Genomic DNA, 15,406 nt, shown 5'->3' on the forward strand with positions numbered 1-15,406 from the left:
CAAATTATTAATGTATTTTTAAAAAAAATATCTGAATGTCCAATTATCATTGAAAATGCGGCATTCGGCATCAATTTTTCTTTTTTTTTTAATTGGCTCATTTTATGGGCTATAAATTATATTAAATTAAAAATTGTAATAATTAGAAAAGGCATAAAACATAAAATATCTCGCACCAATATTATTTTTTTCAATAAGAAGTCAAACCCAAAGGAACTTCGTTCGATCGATGCTACAATAATAATTAGGAAATAACTCTTTGACGCTGCGTAGAATCACTTGGTTACTGTTGTACTGGCCGCGATTCCTGATTGAACCGAATTAAGCCGAACGTTTATGGCGAGTGTAGTCAGGTATGGATTTTCTATATTTATGCATTTACCGAGGGGGCCGGATTCAACATCGTCGCGGACCGGCTGTTGCCCACCCCTGGTCTGAGACAGTATTTAAATTCTATACAGTGGGACCAACTGATGATGTTACCAACAGCAAATTCAAAATGGGAAGCATTCAAAGAACTTATCTTGGAAGCTACTAGGCTTTACATACCAACTGCCGACCGGGCTAGCCGGGTGGGTAAAGTTCTTGCCTGGCAACCCAAAGGTCGCGGGTTCGATTCCCGCCTCAGGCTTGGATCAAAGTACTGCAAAAACCTTGGGAGGTGCATTATGGCCACAGAAGCCTATGCGCGAACAACTACAAAAAAAAAAAAAAAAACACATACCAACTAAGAAATATTGTTCAAGGTTTAGGCCTAAATGGATGTCAGACGAACTAATGAGACATATGGCAGAGAAGAAAAATGCATGGGATACATATAAATTAATGGGTGACATGGAAGCCTATGATAGATATAAGCTGGTCTGTAACCAAGTCACAAAGGAGATTAGGCAGGCAAAGGCAGATTATGAGAAATATTTGGCAAAGGATGCAAAGAAAAACAGAAAAGAGTTCTTTACCTATGTAAACTCTAGAAGGAAAGGGATGAATCAGATTGGTCCACTGGATATTGATGGTTCAACAGTTGAGGATCCTGCTCAGGTGGCTAACAAACTAAACGAGTATTTTATCTACATTCACACATGAAGAGTTATTCAGGAAGGGGAATGCCAGAGGTGAATTAAACTCTGGCAGTGAGCTAGATGATTTTGTAATAACTGAGAGGAAAGTGGAGGAGAAATTGTTGAGGATAAACATAAAAAAGGCACCTGGGGTGGATGGGATCTATCCAGTTATATTAAAGGAGGCAGCAAAGGAAGTAGGCAAACCCTTAGCCATAATTATGAGAGCTTCTTTGGACTCAGGGGAGGTAGCCATAGACTGGAGATGTGCAAATGTGAACCCAATTCACAAAGGAGGATCAAAGGCTGACACAAGTAATTATAGACCTGTGAGTTTAACTTCTGTTCCAGGAAAATTAATGGAGGCACTGGTTAAAGAAGCACTGCAGGATCATCTAGACAAGACTTTAGTTATAGCTCGGACACAGCATGGTTTTGTTATTTGATACTGTTGCACATGGAAGACTGCTGCACAAATTGGAGCAGTGTGGCATTGGAGGCAAATTGCTGCTATGGATAAAGGGATGGTTGAGGGGGAGAAGACAGAGTGGTAATCAATGGACACTGCTCATCATGGACTAATGTTATTAGTGGAGTCCCTTAGGGTTCAGTGTTAGGTCCATTATTGTTTTCTGTATTTATAAATGATATTGATGATGGTATATCAAGCTTAATGTCGAAGTTTGCAGACGATACAAAGGTTGGCAGGGTTGTTAAGGACACTACTGACGCTATGCTGCTGTAGCAGGATCTGGAAAGGTTGAGAAATTATTTAATCTGCTTCTTTTTTGTTATATTTGTTGAGGAAAGGTTGATGAAATTTTTTGTTATATTTGTTGAGGAAAGGTTGATGAAATTATTTAATCTGCTTATGTTTTGTTATATTTGTTCTTTCTCCATTAGACAAAAGTGATCACATCTCACTGTTTTAATTATTCCGCACTTAACATTTTAGAGATCATGTTAATCCTTTAAACTTATGACTTTAACTTTAAACTTTTAAAGGATTAACCCATGTTAATCCTTTAAATTTATGGTTGATGTTTTTCAGGGATATTCAAGGATTGTCGTACTACCCTTCTGAGTATTCTCTGGTCATGTGGAGTAAGTTTCTTCGGTCTTCTTGTGCATCGTCACACTCCCATTCTATAAATATTCTTAATACATTAAAAATTGTAGTTTTATCATACTCATAAATGTCTGTCTTATTTTTGCTCAGGTCCAGCTCAGTATAGTGAAGTATGAAAGAACAGAAAAGATTTAAAGTAGCCATCCCCAAAGGGAAATAGGAATGTTGTGAAACTGGTGCATTGGGCCATTATCAAATTTTTGACAAAAGAAGGGAATGGGAAGAAAATTATTTATGAATGCATGAAAGCCATATATGGTGATTCTGCCACTTCTAAATACCAGATAAAATTTTTGTTTAAGCAATTTAAATGGGGTAAGACTCCATAGATGACTCTGCTTAGAATGATCAATGGAAGAGAGACTCCAGAAACATGCCAAAAAATTGGAGGCCAGGTTATGCCAGGATAGATGTAATAATGTATCTCTGATTGTCAGAGAGTATTTCTGAGGGGTTGGTATGGGCCATTCTCCATGAACACTTGGCCATGTCAGAGGTCAGTTCTTGCTGAGTGCCAAGAACTCACCTTTGATGAACTACCTTGCCTAGATTTGTGAGGAAAATCTACACATGCATGAGCAAATCCACAAAGGTTTCTTTCAAGGATTATATTTGATGAAGAATATGGATTCATCACTGGCATCCAGAAATAAAACAAGAATCCATGCACTGGAAACATCATGAATCACTACTGCCCAAAACATTCATGATTCAACCCTTTGCCAGGAAGATCATGGCCATCATTTTTTTGTAATATGGAAGGAATATTTTAATGGGCTACATGCATCATAAGAAAATAATCATTGGAATTGCTTGTTCTGCCATTTTAAAATTTAAGAGGGGGTCATAAAGGAAGAGAGAAATTAACACTAAGTTTTTTGTTTCATCATGATAATGACAAGTCCCATAAAGCAGTTGCTGGTCCTAGAGATTGCAAATTCCAAGAGTTAAACCACTTGCCCTACAGCTCAGACCCCCCCCCTTCTCCACAGTGATTATTTAATCTTCATAAATCTCATGAAGCACCTGCATGAGCATCAGCTTTTAAGTGATTACTGTCTTGAAGAAGCTGTAAATGGATTTTTCAGAGGCCAGAACATCTTTTTTTTTTTTTTTTTTTTTTTTTCAGATATTTCCTCTTTTGCCCCCAAAATGGAGGATATGTATTGAGAGAGAGAGAGAGAAACTGTTGTTTCTTTATTACCAAGGTAGATAACTTTTTGAGTACTCCTTGTAACATGATAGACAGCAAGTTTGGATGCTGTAGGCTGTAAGCAATTGCACAAATTGACAAGTGAGCAACATGACATGCAACATAATATTCCTCTTGAAATGAAGAGGGTTATATTACTGTCAATCTCAGCTTGTCTTTATATGTAACAACTAACACATGTAATTCATACGCTTTCCTAATATTCAAGTCAGAGTTACTTGTTTATCCAGGAATGTCCAATGAACTTTGAAAATAGGTGTGTCTGTATTTTTTTTTTTTTTTTTTTTTTTTTGAGGGTATTGTTTAATTTGTTAAATGTTTCCAGTGTATAACTGCAAATTTACTTTTATAAACAAATTGTAGATTTGCCTCTTGTTTAAAAGTAGAACAACACAGGTTAACCTGTGGATAACAGTGTCATCTCTAATATGAGCATGAGCACATGCTTTAATAGCTTATTTTCAGGCATTGTCACTGGGGAAACCAAAGAGACAGAGATGCATATGTGGTTTTTATATGAAATCATTTGAGGTTGTTTTGATTTGTGCTTAGATTATGAAACCATTGAAATTTTTCTAGGAAAATTGAATTTTTGAATTTGAATGCATTTGAAGTTTTTTTTAAATATCTAGTTGATATATGCATTTTTTAAAAAATTTGTTATCGTTATTCTAAATATTTAATAATTAACATTTAATATATATTAAGAAGATTACTAGAGGTATTTTGATAGTTTTAGTATATAGTATAATAGGGGGAAAATTCTAAGTTTTAAATACCTATATTTTTAAAGAATGAACTACAAGAAATTTTTTCTGTATACAGGTCATAATATTGTGCTTATTTTGATTAGGCAAACGGATATTAAGAAACACTTGTAAATAGATCTAAGAACAATCTGTTTTTTTTTCAAATCATGTAAATTTAATTTTCATTTAAGAAATTAAATTTTTTTAATCACTTAATCAGAAATTAAATTTGAAGGAACGGACTGAGTCCTTTTCTTTTAATTTATATTTCCTGTTTCATCTATATTCATCTTAATGGCAAAAATGAGTTTCGAGTTACTTTAAACATAAAAGAATTCATAAAACATTTTCAAAGAAGTTTTTTTTTTTTTTTTTTTTGTAAATCTTTACATGTATTGTTCATATTTTGAATTTGTTCATGAATAATGGTAATACTCATGTTCATATTTTGAATTTGTTTCTGAATAATGATAGGATCCAAGTGATGTACGTATTACTGAACCATGTGCACCCAAAGGATATGCTGTAAATTACAGTGGGAGGTATCTTTTTGATCAACCTTGTACTTATTCAACAGAGCACTTGGAATGGTTGAAAAACTATCCAGGTATTGAGGTAAGTCAAAAGCTTACTGTCATTAAAATAGTTACAGTGCAAAAGTGCTTTTGTTTATAGATACTTATTTTTAATAATTGATTGTGGATAATTTGTAGTGGTAAATTTAGCAAAAAATGTGGCTAAGTTTAAAATTTCCCCTTTTTTTTTGTGTGTTAGCATATACACCGATGAGCTAAAACATTACGACCACCTACTAATATGATGTTGGTTCTCCACGTGCAGCCAAAACAGCCAAAACAGCTCGTACCCGGTGAGGTAACTCCTGTAAGGTCCATGGTTGAGACGCCGCAGATCGGAGTTGCTGTTCTAACACAACCACAGATGCTCGATGGGATTGATGTCTGGGGAATTTGGAGGCCAGAGCAATACCTGGAAGTCTTTCTCATGTTCCATGAATCAGTCTCGAACAATCCAAGTGGTGTGGCATGGCGCATTATCCTGCTGAAAGACGGTACCGCCATAGGGGAAGACCGTTGCCATGAAAGGGTGTACATGGTCAGCAATGATATTTAGGTAGTTGGTAGATGTCAGAGTGCCTGGCACATGGATGACTGGACCCAGGGTATCCCAGCAGAACATCGCCCAAAGCATGACACTGCCGCCACCGGCTTTTTTTCGCCCCACAGTGCATCCAGGTGCCATCATTTCCCCAGGTAAACAACACACATGTACCTGGCCATCCACATGGTGCAACAGGAAAAGTGATTAATTGGACCAGACGACCTTCTTCCAATCACTCAAGGTCCAGGTTCAATGCTCGCATGCACATTGTAGGCGCTGTGGCCGGCGAACCCTGGTTAGTATGGGCACTCGGAGCAGCCTGTGGCTATGCAGCCCCATTTTCAGCAGGGTTCGATGTACTGTGTGTTGTGACACATTACTCCCGTCACCAGCATTCCAATTACCAGCTAGTTGCGCCACAGTCGCCCTTCTATTGCCATGTACCATCCAGGAGAGGCTTCACTCACCTCGAGTATCGATGAGCTGTGGTCGTCCAACACCTCACTGGCGGTTTGTGAGTTTTCCCTCCTCAGACCACTTTCAGTAGGTACTAACCACGGCTGACCGTGAGCTGTGGTTAGTACCAGCCATGCCGTTTCGGATATGCTCTGACCCAGTCGTCTGGCCATTACAATTTGGCCTTTGTCAAACTTGCTTAAGTCCGTTGCCTTTCCCATCTGAAGAACAACAGTAACACTGATTAATGGAGCTCAGTATCAGGTGGTTTTTATACCATGTCTTTACCCACGCATGCACCATAGTTCACCTGCAGTTGCTTCGATTTGCATAACGACTCACTGGTCATAATGTTTTGGCTCATTGGTGTATGTGTAAAGTGCCTGTTGTCTGCACTATGACTGCCCATCCATCTGCATGCCCCCCAGTGGATGAATTTTTATGAAATTTTATGTTTGACTCTTTTGGCAAGATTTGTTGAACTTGGTACAATAGAAATCTAGCAATTATTATTTCTTTTTTTTTCATGTGTATTACATAGGCTATCCATAATTATATTGTAGCTGAAGCACTGAATATTATGTTTGTTACTGTGTTCTGATTGGAGGAACGGGCATTAAGGCATATATGAGAAACAAATTGTTCCTGATTTGCACATAAAAGTTGCATTTTGCTCCTTTTTTGCCATCAGTTTACTAAATAAATGAAGTCAAGAATTATTGCTAATTTGTTTATTATATTAATCAGAGCAGAAATGTTAAATATGTGCTATGAGCTTGTGTGTGGAATAATCTTCATTACACCTCTATAGAACACGTTTCTCTTTCTGGTGAGCCCAAATTAGACCCTTGTTACTCTTCCTTGAGCTTAGTAGATTGATTTTTCCCATTCCAAATTCTGGTATTAGAATAGGACCTGAAGCAGATCTTAATAAATCTGCAAATGTATGCTGATTTATTAAGTATATTTATGTATAGGTATGATTTATTTATCATACCGTAGATTTTCTTGTTTATACTAGCTAATTTAGTGTATTGATATTATATTATATTATATTAAGTTTTCTGAGCAGTGCAGACGGTCTGCAAAAGTAGCTCATGGTGTCTTCTTGTCAATGATATACAGGAATTTTTCTAGCAGGGATAAGGAGGTGATTATCCCCTTGTATAAGGCAATGGTCAGCCCACACCTTGAGTACTGTATACAGGTCTGGAGGCCTCATTTTAAGAACGATGTAGAGCTGTTGGAATGAGTACAGAGAAGGGCAACAAGATTAGTGAATGGAACAAAGGGTTTCTTTTACAAAGGAAGGCTTAAGTTTTGCAGATTACAGTGTCTGGAGACTAGGCACCTGCGAGGCAATCTGATTGAGGTGTATAAAGCCTTGAATGGTTTCAGCATGCTCAATGCTGATGGGATTCTTCCTCTTGCTCAAAAAAATCACCTGAGAGGGCATAAATTCAAATTGAGGAAAGGCAATTGTAGGATAGATGTGTGGAAGTTTGCCTTTAGCCAGCGGGTTGTTGATTGGTGGAACAGCCTTCCATCTTTTGTTAACGAACGGAGGGGTGAAATGGGAGTGGGTTTTTTTTGGCTGATGTTGCATAAGCTTGCTTTCTTGCATCGTATGCCTCTACTAATGCTAATGTTGTCATTGTCTTACTGATGAGCATTATGAATTATCACAGTGTACACCTATTTTTTTTACTGTAGATTTTTCTTGTTTACTATAAATAATTGAATGTATTGGTTTTTCTATTGTGGACTAATTATGTTGTTGAGTATCATGCATCATCACAGTACTTATTTCTTTTTTTTCCTCAAACTTATGTAAAAGTAAAAAAAGTAAAGTGCAGCCATTATCAACCCACTGCAGGATGGAAGCCTCCTCAACAATTCATGCTGAGGGAAATGGACCATAATCTACCACGCTGGTCTAGTGCGGGTTGGCAGATCGACCGTATTCAGCAGTCAGGGGCTTGAACCCTGGTCTACTCAAAGAGCGTGTGCTACTGCACTCCCGCTCTTGCCCACTCAGCTACGGAGGCCTTTGCATATTAAATAGACTAATATGTTATAATTAATAATATTATCGCATAATACTAAAGTAAGGCCTAATTTCTCTCATAATATGACAAGTATTTTAATAAAACTAAATTTTAGAATACTGAACCCTAGTATTTTTTTTTTTTTTTTTGATATGGACCTCTGGCCTTGTGGCTGTGACAGGCATAGTGCATCATGAACTATGTATATACCTTCTTTCTGTTGTCGTGAAGATACTATCTCTCTTTCACAGTATTTAGAAATGGCTGGGATAATAAAAAGTAATCCTGAAGAAGAAAATTTGTTTTTTGCTATTTCCACTGTAAATAACTTTCCTTTTTAACTTGATAGTAGGATTCTACACAGGATCCAGAAATGTTATTTCATAATTTGATTATTTATTTGAGGGAGAGTACCAGTTTATATAAGATATGTAGTATTATATGTACTATATTTTTATCAGCTTCTTTTAAATTTTAAATTTAAATTCACAGGTAATGAAATATTATTTAAATTTCCCACATAATGTCCTTTGTTTCTTTACTTCATGAAACCAGTATCAGAATAAATTTTACTTTGCTCTCTTTTTTTAGGCAAAAATCTTTACCTTTGAGGGAAGTAGCGACAATGAAGGCTGCAGTAAATCAGTATCACAGTTGTTCGATTGGAATCTGTGCATGCAACAAGCATATAAAGAATGTTTTGAACCACTACCAAATCCAGTTGTTAATGAAACATTTATGGTGAGAAATTCAGTGATAACTTAAAATCAGTATCTTATGAAATGACTATTTAAAAACTAACATTGTATTCTCCTTTGTTTTTCTTTTATTTTTCTCAGTTGATTTCCAGACCTTTTTTGAGCTCTGTTGAATGACTGGAATTTGATAGTTTGATGGCCTTCCTGATATGCCATTCACAGAGGAAACCATGGAAATATTGCTAACCTAACCTATACAGTAGTGAACAAAAACATAATCTAATAAATCTCAAAGAACAAAAAGGTGAAGCTCCAAAAACTACGGGTAAAATCAAAATTGATAATCATATGATTTGTTTTCAAGATAACGTGAAAAAAATCAATATACATTTTAAGTAGATTGTCTTAATACAAAAACCTGAACTTTCTGGAGGATGTGAATCAGTTGATATTACAGGGATGAGTCATACAAAAACTAAGTTTCAGTTTCCGTTTGAATTAAAAAAAATTTTTTTTGTTCAAATTTAAATTACGCCCTGCTGTGGCTATAAATTTAGTGATTATATTAATGATTCTACTGAAAAATAGGGCATGTTGTCTGCCCTATATGTAACACGCAACAATTGACTAAGGTTTGTCACCTTCAAAATTGAAAAATATTGGACAAAAATAACTTTCGAACAAAATTCTTTAATATATATAATATAACTTATTTTTAATAAAACATTATAAAAATATACCACGCACCCTGTTGAAAAATTTTTAGCCAAAAAAAAAAAAAAAAAAATGGACATCGCTTGAAAATACTGTACATATTTTAGTTTTTGCTGTTTACCCAATATCAATTAAAAATACTGGACAGAGGGGTAAAATACTGGATGGCTGGTAACCTTAACAGATACAGTACAACGTTCACAGTTGAAGGGTGGATCCAAGGCTAGCGCACAGCAGCCTTTTTCAGTTTCTTACAGTGAAGGGCATCTCTTCTGCAGAAATTCACAAGCACATGAAAAAGGTATATGATGATGACTGTATGTCATGACTATGAGTGTAAGAATTATTCTTTTATGTTTAACATGAAATTATTTTTGAATGTTTTATATAAAACAATGTTTTTGAATAAAAGGGAGATTTTTAATAAAACATGTTCTGTAAACCATAGGTTGATCTGACACCACATCGAGCTAGGTGCTAGTTTATTGTAGCAATGAATACAGGATCAATTTGCAGTTCACTTTTGTATTATTATAATATTTTGTATTATTTGGTTTACGTTTGCATTTTATGCAAATTTTTGGAAAATAGGCACAGAAGTGCCTATTTTCCAGAAATTCAAGAAGAAAAGAAGTAGTATGCTTTATTGTAATGTGTAAGGAAATATGATATATACATACACTGCTTGTAAGTAATATGAAGTATTACACTGAAAGACAGAATTCATGGGAAATCTGGTTCCTGGTAACACATCGCTGTTACCCCCCTCTCTCTAGTGGACAAACCCACTGCTTTGGCAGGTATATAGGTACACTGATTCCCTGCATTCACGTTGACAGTAATTTGATGCCAGTATGGATAAACAGATAAACATCGTAAGTTAACTGACTTTGAAAGAGAGATGATAGGGAGTGCCCAACACATGGGTCAATCTATTGCAGAGGTGGTACAGAAATTGCACTATCCATGTTTGACAATATCAAGAGTGTATCTGGAACCTGCCATTTCCCCTGCCATTTCCAGAATAACATCTCATCATGGATAGTGCTGTGGGTTGAGAAAGGTGGTGGATGAACATGGCCGTTGACGTCTGTCTTGCATTGTTTCAGTCAACTGGAGAGCGACAATGGCACAAATTGCCACTGACTTCGAGGGAGGTGCTAGAAACACCTCCATCAAGACCATCAGGCAATCATTAGCTGCAGTAGGTTATGAGAGCTGCCGACCCATCCGAGTCCTATTGCTAACACCACGACACAGGACTCTATGCCTCAATCAGGCAAAAGAACATCGGCACTGAACCTTGGATGATTGGAGACGGGTCTCATGTTCTGACGAGTCCCGTTTCCAGTTATTTCGAGCAGATGGGAGGGTGCATATCTGGTGGAAACTGCACGAAGCTATGCACCCATTATGTCAACAAAGAACTGCTCAGGCAGGTGGACGGTCGGTAATGGTCTGGGGCATGTTCAACTGGCACATGTTGCAGCAGAATGGTCCAGTGTATGTGTCCATCCTTGCAGACCATCTGCATCCCTTCATGGTCATTGTGCACCCTGTGACTATGAATGGACTCTTCCAGCAGGACAATGCACCTCCCTACAGAGCTGTGGTGACTAGAACATGGTTTGAAGAGCATTGTGCAGATTTTACCACAATGGAATGGCCTCCCCATTCATCGGTCATGAACCCTGTGGAAAGATCCATTCGAGCCTTGGATCTTCCACCCAGGGATTTGTTGGAATTATGGACAGCAGTGCAGCAAGCATGGACAGAAATATCTGTAGTATGCATTTGTGAACTAGGACTCAATGCCTCGCCGTGTGACTGCCCTTATCTGGGCGAAAGGTGGGCCAACCCGTAGGTAGGTATTCCATGATTTCTGTCCACTCAGTATACATATATTTCTTGTATGTAATGTTTGAAATATGCAGCTATTAAAAACCCCTCGATAAAATGTGGTCCAAATAGATAGTTTTCTAATACCATGCCATGTGTTTACAAAATCACTTTTAAAAGTTGTATTCTGCTAGCTCTTGTGGATTTTCTTGCACTGAAGAGTGAGAATTCCCTCCGTTATTACCATCATAGGTAAATTGAGCCTTTTCTTTATACACAATATCATGTAAAATTTGTAACTTTGTAGCCATTCACATAATTGTACATGGCATATAACACAGCTCCCATTAAGAGGTGGCACTCATTGGTGGATGATATGGATAAAATCCATTATTGTGCAGAATCTTTTATACCTGTGCTGATTCATTACCAGTTATGGAAATTCTGTGTGTACTTTTATGTGAGCCTTTCTGCACTGCACCCAGAATGTCTTTTCCAACTGTCACTGATCATGTTCTTCTTTCACTTATGAAAAGAATCAGTTCTCCTCAAAGTTATGTATACATCTGAAATGTGTTGTGATGTAGAAGTCTACAATGTAGATATTGTTGCTGGTATTTCACTACAGCTAATATTGTACCCTTTCATTTCCATTGCAGAAACTATATACAAAATGCATGTTAGCTCAGCTTTCATAAATGCCATGTATGGGATCTTGAATAACTGCAACACAACATAACCACCCTAGCTAAGACATGAGCACGTCAAGAGTAATAATTACAGCAGTGATAGCTTTATATACTACACTAGTGCATTACTTGATACTGACATTGTGAATAGACTTATAGTTTATAGAACAATTTTTTTTTGGTTCCAAATCACCTTTAGAATGGCCAATATGTTGTGAAACCGCATGTGTAGTATACAGGGTGTCTCAAAAATATTGGTACAAACGTTTAGGGGAGGTAGGTAACATATAAAGGAATGTGAATCATATAGGAACCCATAACCGGAAACGTCACCGTAAGTCGGTACGTGGCGCTGTTCATCAGTTTGCAAGAGGGAAAGTGACTCCGTAGCCAGGTGGGAAGGAGCAGCAGCAGTGCATAGCACACACTTCTTGATTAGACCGGGGTTCGAGCCCGTCATCACCAAATACGGAGGATGCGGAAAGGTCAGGGAATGACCACCGCATATCCCGGAGCAATATGGCCTTAGTTGCTAATGCTCCTAAAAACCAAATAACAAATAACAATAGCAAGAGGGAAAATTTCTGGTTTACTCATTCAAGCAGTAGTCGCCACACGAAGAGCATGCATCAATATACGAACTGTGAGCTGGCAGACATGCACCTAGTGTATGAATTAGCAGGGGGCAATGGACGAGCCGCTCAATGAATTTATGGAGAATGCTCCCCAGACAGACATGTACTGGACCACCATTTGCACGTGAGCATCAAAATTTGTGCGATTATGGGTCATTTAGAGGTAACAGGAGTAGGGCAGACAGACCACGTTCGACACGAACTCCCGTCATGAAAGAAAGTGTGTTGAATGCCATCCAGAATAATCCTACTACCAGCACACGTGCCGTTGCCTCTGCCTCAGGAGTGTCTCGTTGCAGTGTGTCTGGCACGAAGATTCCTTATACCCCTTTCATCTCCAAAGGGTTCAGTTACTGCTCCCCCAAGATCATCCTGCACGTGTGGCTTTTGCGCAGTGGTTTCTCCAAGAAAGTGTTCAAGACTTGAATTTTCCAGCCTATGTTTTGTTCACGGATGAGGTTTATTTCACTCGGGAAGGCTTATTCAATCAGCACAATGCTCATGTGTGGGCACACGACAACCCACACGGTGTGCGCCCCCATGCGGCACAACATCACTTCGCAATAAATGTGTGGGCAGGTATGGTCGGTGACTGTTTAGTCGGCCCACACCTGTTACCATCCCACATGAACTCCGCTAAATATCGGACCTTTCTTGAACAAGTTCTACCAGGGTTACTTGATGATGTTCCAGCAAATGTGAGACGCAACATTTGGTTTCAACGTGACGGGGCGCCTGCCCATTATGGAAGGTGTGTTCGTGACCATTTGAACAGGCGTTTTGGGCGTCGATGGATTGGCCGTGGTGGACCAGTTTCCTGGCCCCCACGCTCACCTGATTTATTGAGCCTGGATTTCTTTCTGTGGAGGGCCCTCAAATCTATCGTGTACGAATCGCATCTGGAGATGGAAATGGATCTTGTGGCAAGACCCGTCTGCGCTGCTGCTACTGTCAAAGAAACTCAAGGTGTGTTCGACCGTGTCCGCCAGTCCATGCTGCATTGGTGTCATGCATGCATCGCGTCTCATGGTGGAACCTTCGAGCATCTGTTGTAACATCATGAAATGCATCCATCTCATACTCCGTTGTTAATATTATGTCAAATGCTTGCCACTAATTACTGTCTTGTGTCATTTCTGCTTCTTGTGCCTCTGCTACTACTTTCCCCTGACGTTTCCGGTTATGGGTTCCTATGCGATTCACATTCCTTTAGATGTTACCTACCTCCCCTAAACGTTTGTACCAATATTTTTGAGACACCCTGTATAAACTCATAATATACTGCACTTGATTTAAAAAAAAAATGCATCTGACAGTAGTTCTATTTATTTATATAAATGTCCAAGATTGAAATATTTTCCTTTTGTGAAATTTAATTTATTAATTATTTAATCTGCTTATTTTTTGTTATATTTGTTTTCTCCATTAGACAAAAGTGATCGCATCTCACTGTTTTAATTATTCCGCACTTAACATTTTAGAGATCATCACCATCTGCTTACTCATTTGGAAAAATAACGTTTCAGAAAAAGTTTTTTTCTGTGGATTGATTCCACCCCCCCCCCCCCCCAAGTTGATAGCAAATAAAGGTATTTTAAAATTATGATGTATGAAATTAGTGTTTATTAAAGCAATCAAATTAGACAAACTTTGCTTTTTACAGGGCTTCTCAACGTATTATTTTGTGGCCCAGTTCTTAAATATCACTAATGTCACTTATGAAGGTTTTATGAATGCGACAACAGTGCTTTGCCGCAAATCTTGGGAAGAGGTAAGTAACATTTAAGTGTAACAACTCTTTTCACTACTTGCATATTTCTGTGTTTATTTAAGCAAAGTAGGAGTAAATAAATGATTATAGATTAAAGTTGATTAGAGTCTTGAAACACCAAAATATTTATTTTTAATTCCATGCAGGATGAATGAAACTTTTGCAGTCCAGTTCTGTTTCTGCAAATAGCATCCACATTAGACAAATTGTTTATGTATTTTACCTTTGATAAATTTTAATCATTTGTTGATAAGAAATATGTGAAGAAGTAGGTCTCTTTCCCCCCGAATTTTTCTGGGATTTTCAGTTTGCGCAACATACCAATTGGTCTGGAAACACCATTACCATTATGTACCGTGCATTATGTTTAGACTTAATGCATGATAAACCATATTGACTGAAGCACTATGACAAAAGTAGTTGCACCAAGAATTTGCAAATACTAATATTATGAGTGCATGTTAGTTGAGGAATTAATAAAAAAAAAATATTGTTGTATGAAATATGTAGATTCTGCCAGTAGATGTATTATAAAATTTAGATCACTTTATAGTGTGCAGCCTTCAGCTTCTAGAATTTATTTTATTTACATTAATTGAGATCCTGATTTCTTTTGTGATAAGATCCAAGACAACAACCTAACTTGTCTTATGTATTGCAGGTAAAGGTGATTCCCTCAGTAGATAAAAGTTTTCTTCCCTTTTACTGTTTTGATGCATACTATATCTATAGTCTTCTCACTGATGGATACCAATTCAAAAGTGCCATGTGGGAAAATCTCAAGTTTCAAGGAAAGGTATGTATAGTCTGTAATAGAAATGTTGAGAAATATTAACGATTTTTGATATAATATTTACAACAAGTTCTAAGAAAAATTTAGGTAATTAATGAAGCAGCTGTTATGAGTAATTGTTGCTCTTTTTGCCTTCTTGAGCTCTGTGGAGTCTGTATATACCTTACATTCCAGCATATAGTTGAACTTTTGTTACTTGCTGTGAAAATTCATGCTTAATCATATATTTGCTGTATAAGTTGACTACCTTTTTTTAGTCATCTTTCATAGTGGCATATCACATTAAGAACCAGTCTACTGTTCTTAGCAGTCTAGAGTTGTTTACATAGTAGTTTTCAACAAACTGTGAAGCATATGGTAAGCTTATATAGTACAGGAACTCCCCCAACTTACATAATACTTGACGCGGAAATTCGCCTTTACATAAGTTTTTGCTGGCTGGTGCAAACTTAAAAAAATTGTGGAAACATATTTTGCATCCCGACAAATCAG

At 37.4% G+C, this 15,406-nt stretch overlaps 1 protein-coding gene across 1 annotated transcript in view; it reads left to right on the plus strand.

Moving 5' to 3' along the window:
- Positions 1 to 15,406, plus strand: part of LOC150087387 (ectonucleoside triphosphate diphosphohydrolase 1-like) — a 95,696-nt gene that overhangs the window by 74,873 nt on the left and 5,417 nt on the right. The window contains exons 8-11 of the mRNA XM_090372463.1: positions 4,627 to 4,767; positions 8,367 to 8,516; positions 14,014 to 14,121; positions 14,783 to 14,917. Of these exons, the coding sequence (XP_090228589.1) occupies positions 4,627 to 4,767; positions 8,367 to 8,516; positions 14,014 to 14,121; positions 14,783 to 14,917 (534 nt within the window). The remainder of the gene's footprint in view (positions 1 to 4,626; positions 4,768 to 8,366; positions 8,517 to 14,013; positions 14,122 to 14,782; positions 14,918 to 15,406) is intronic.

The sequence above is a fragment of the Mastigoproctus giganteus genome, chromosome 4, assembly GCF_048544385.1.
Source record: "Mastigoproctus giganteus isolate SK-2022 chromosome 4, ASM4854438v1, whole genome shotgun sequence".
Lineage (NCBI taxonomy): Eukaryota > Metazoa > Arthropoda > Arachnida > Uropygi > Thelyphonidae > Mastigoproctus > Mastigoproctus giganteus.